This window comes from Volvox carteri (assembly GCF_000143455.1).
Source record: "Volvox carteri f. nagariensis unplaced genomic scaffold VOLCAscaffold_637, whole genome shotgun sequence".
NCBI lineage: Eukaryota > Viridiplantae > Chlorophyta > Chlorophyceae > Chlamydomonadales > Volvocaceae > Volvox > Volvox carteri.
Window position 1 is genome coordinate 1 of NW_003308141.1, and position 1,568 is coordinate 1,568.

A 1,568-nucleotide genomic window follows, 5' to 3' on the forward strand; every position below is an offset into this window, starting at 1 on the left:
TGCAGGCACACCTGCACCTGAAGACGACGTCCCGCGTCAGTGCAACCTGCACATCACAGCATCAAGGGCACAACACAAGTCAGACTTTAGCACACTCTGTCGGAGTTTAAGTTCACCCTCAGACTTTGACAGACAATGTCAGACTAACACATGTCAGACAGCGGCTTGACCCCCGGCTTCTGCCAGCCCGTGAGCTGCTTCGGTGTTGTGCAGCCACACCTGGTGGTATCACGTACAGCACGCCGACGGAGCGATCCATCAGCAGCAAGCCCTCCGAAAATGGCACGCCAATCACAAGTCCCACCTCAGACCCTTTCGCCCGTCAACTTGGGCGCTTACGGCACGCCTTCGCCGAGCCTGCCGTCGGGCTCTTCTGCCGGCGCCGCAGCCAAGCCGCCCATCAACATAGCTGACCTGTGGGCGCAGTTAGCAGCAGCATCGCCAACCGGCGGAGGCCGCGATCGCTCCTCGCCGGCCGGGGTGCCGAAACGGCCGCTCACCTTCAAGTAAGCGCCTCATCTTCCGGTACTAGTAGCCGCCTTGCCGTGCCGCACCCTACCGAACAGAACGCATGCCGTCCCTGCTGCGCACCCACGCGCCTCTCTGGCTGTCCCATGCATCCACCATCTTGACACGCCCTGCTGCTGCCCCTCGAACCGTCAGGCAGCAACTGCTCTTGGGAAGCATGGGATGTCACGATGAGGACGTCCTGCACGCAACCCACACCAACACTGAGTTTAACGTGCTCCTGGCCGAGGGCCGAAAGTACAGGGACGACTTCCAGGCGCAGCACGGCGCCAAGCCCGCCAGCAGTAAGACATCCTACCTTGCTGCCCATTGCTCGCTTGCGCCAGCTGCCGTCCCCCGTGCCCGCTTTCCAACTGCCCGGCCATGTGGCCACAGCATCCTTATCTGTCACGCCCCGCCCCTGCATGCCTCCACTTCCGCCCCGCCATCCCGCCAACCTCACATCCACCCTCCCTCCCTCCATGCCCGTGCAGCGTTCTTGTACAACGTGACGGCAGAAATACACGAGGGCGACATGCCGGACAAAGCGACGGCCACGCACGCCACAATCATGCAGCTGTGGATCGCGGCTGCCGGCAGCCTGCGGGCGGATACCGCCATTGCGCTGATCTATGATTACGGCATGGACGCGGGCACGTCCTCAAGGCGGACCAAGACTTCGCGCTCTCGGTGCTGACGGCCGCGCAGCAGGCGCGAGCGTCGGGCGCCCTCCTGGCCACCACCATGCCAGCCAAGCGAGCCACAACCAGCCCCCCCGAGCCACTTTCCAGTGCCCCCGCCCGCACGTGACTATATACCATCACGTGCGCACCGACCGGCAGGGTGTACGTCGGCCAGTCCCGGGACCCTCAACGGCGCTTCCAAGCTCATGCCCGCAACCCACCCAGCCGGATGAAGGACGACGCCCGCCACTACCAACCCTTCCGAGACCACTTCACCCTCACGCGCCTCATGTCCACCGCCAATCCTGCTCTGGCCCAAAAGATGGAGGCCCTCTACATCGCGCAGTTCAAGGCTCGGGGGCCGGGCGGCTACAATGT

The 1,568-nt window shown here is 63.8% G+C and overlaps 1 protein-coding gene across 1 annotated transcript in view; it reads left to right on the plus strand.

Annotated features, from left to right (window-relative positions):
- Positions 1-150: 150 nt before the first annotated feature.
- The window catches only part of VOLCADRAFT_108744 (uncharacterized protein), a gene marked incomplete at both ends in the record, with an annotated part of 6,186 nt that continues 4,768 nt past the window's right edge, over positions 151-1,568 (plus strand). Inside the window, 4 exons of the mRNA XM_002959727.1 lie at positions 151-506; positions 664-812; positions 1,002-1,197; positions 1,350-1,566. Coding sequence (XP_002959773.1) covers positions 151-506; positions 664-812; positions 1,002-1,197; positions 1,350-1,566 — 918 coding nt within the window. The remainder of the gene's footprint in view (positions 507-663; positions 813-1,001; positions 1,198-1,349; positions 1,567-1,568) is intronic.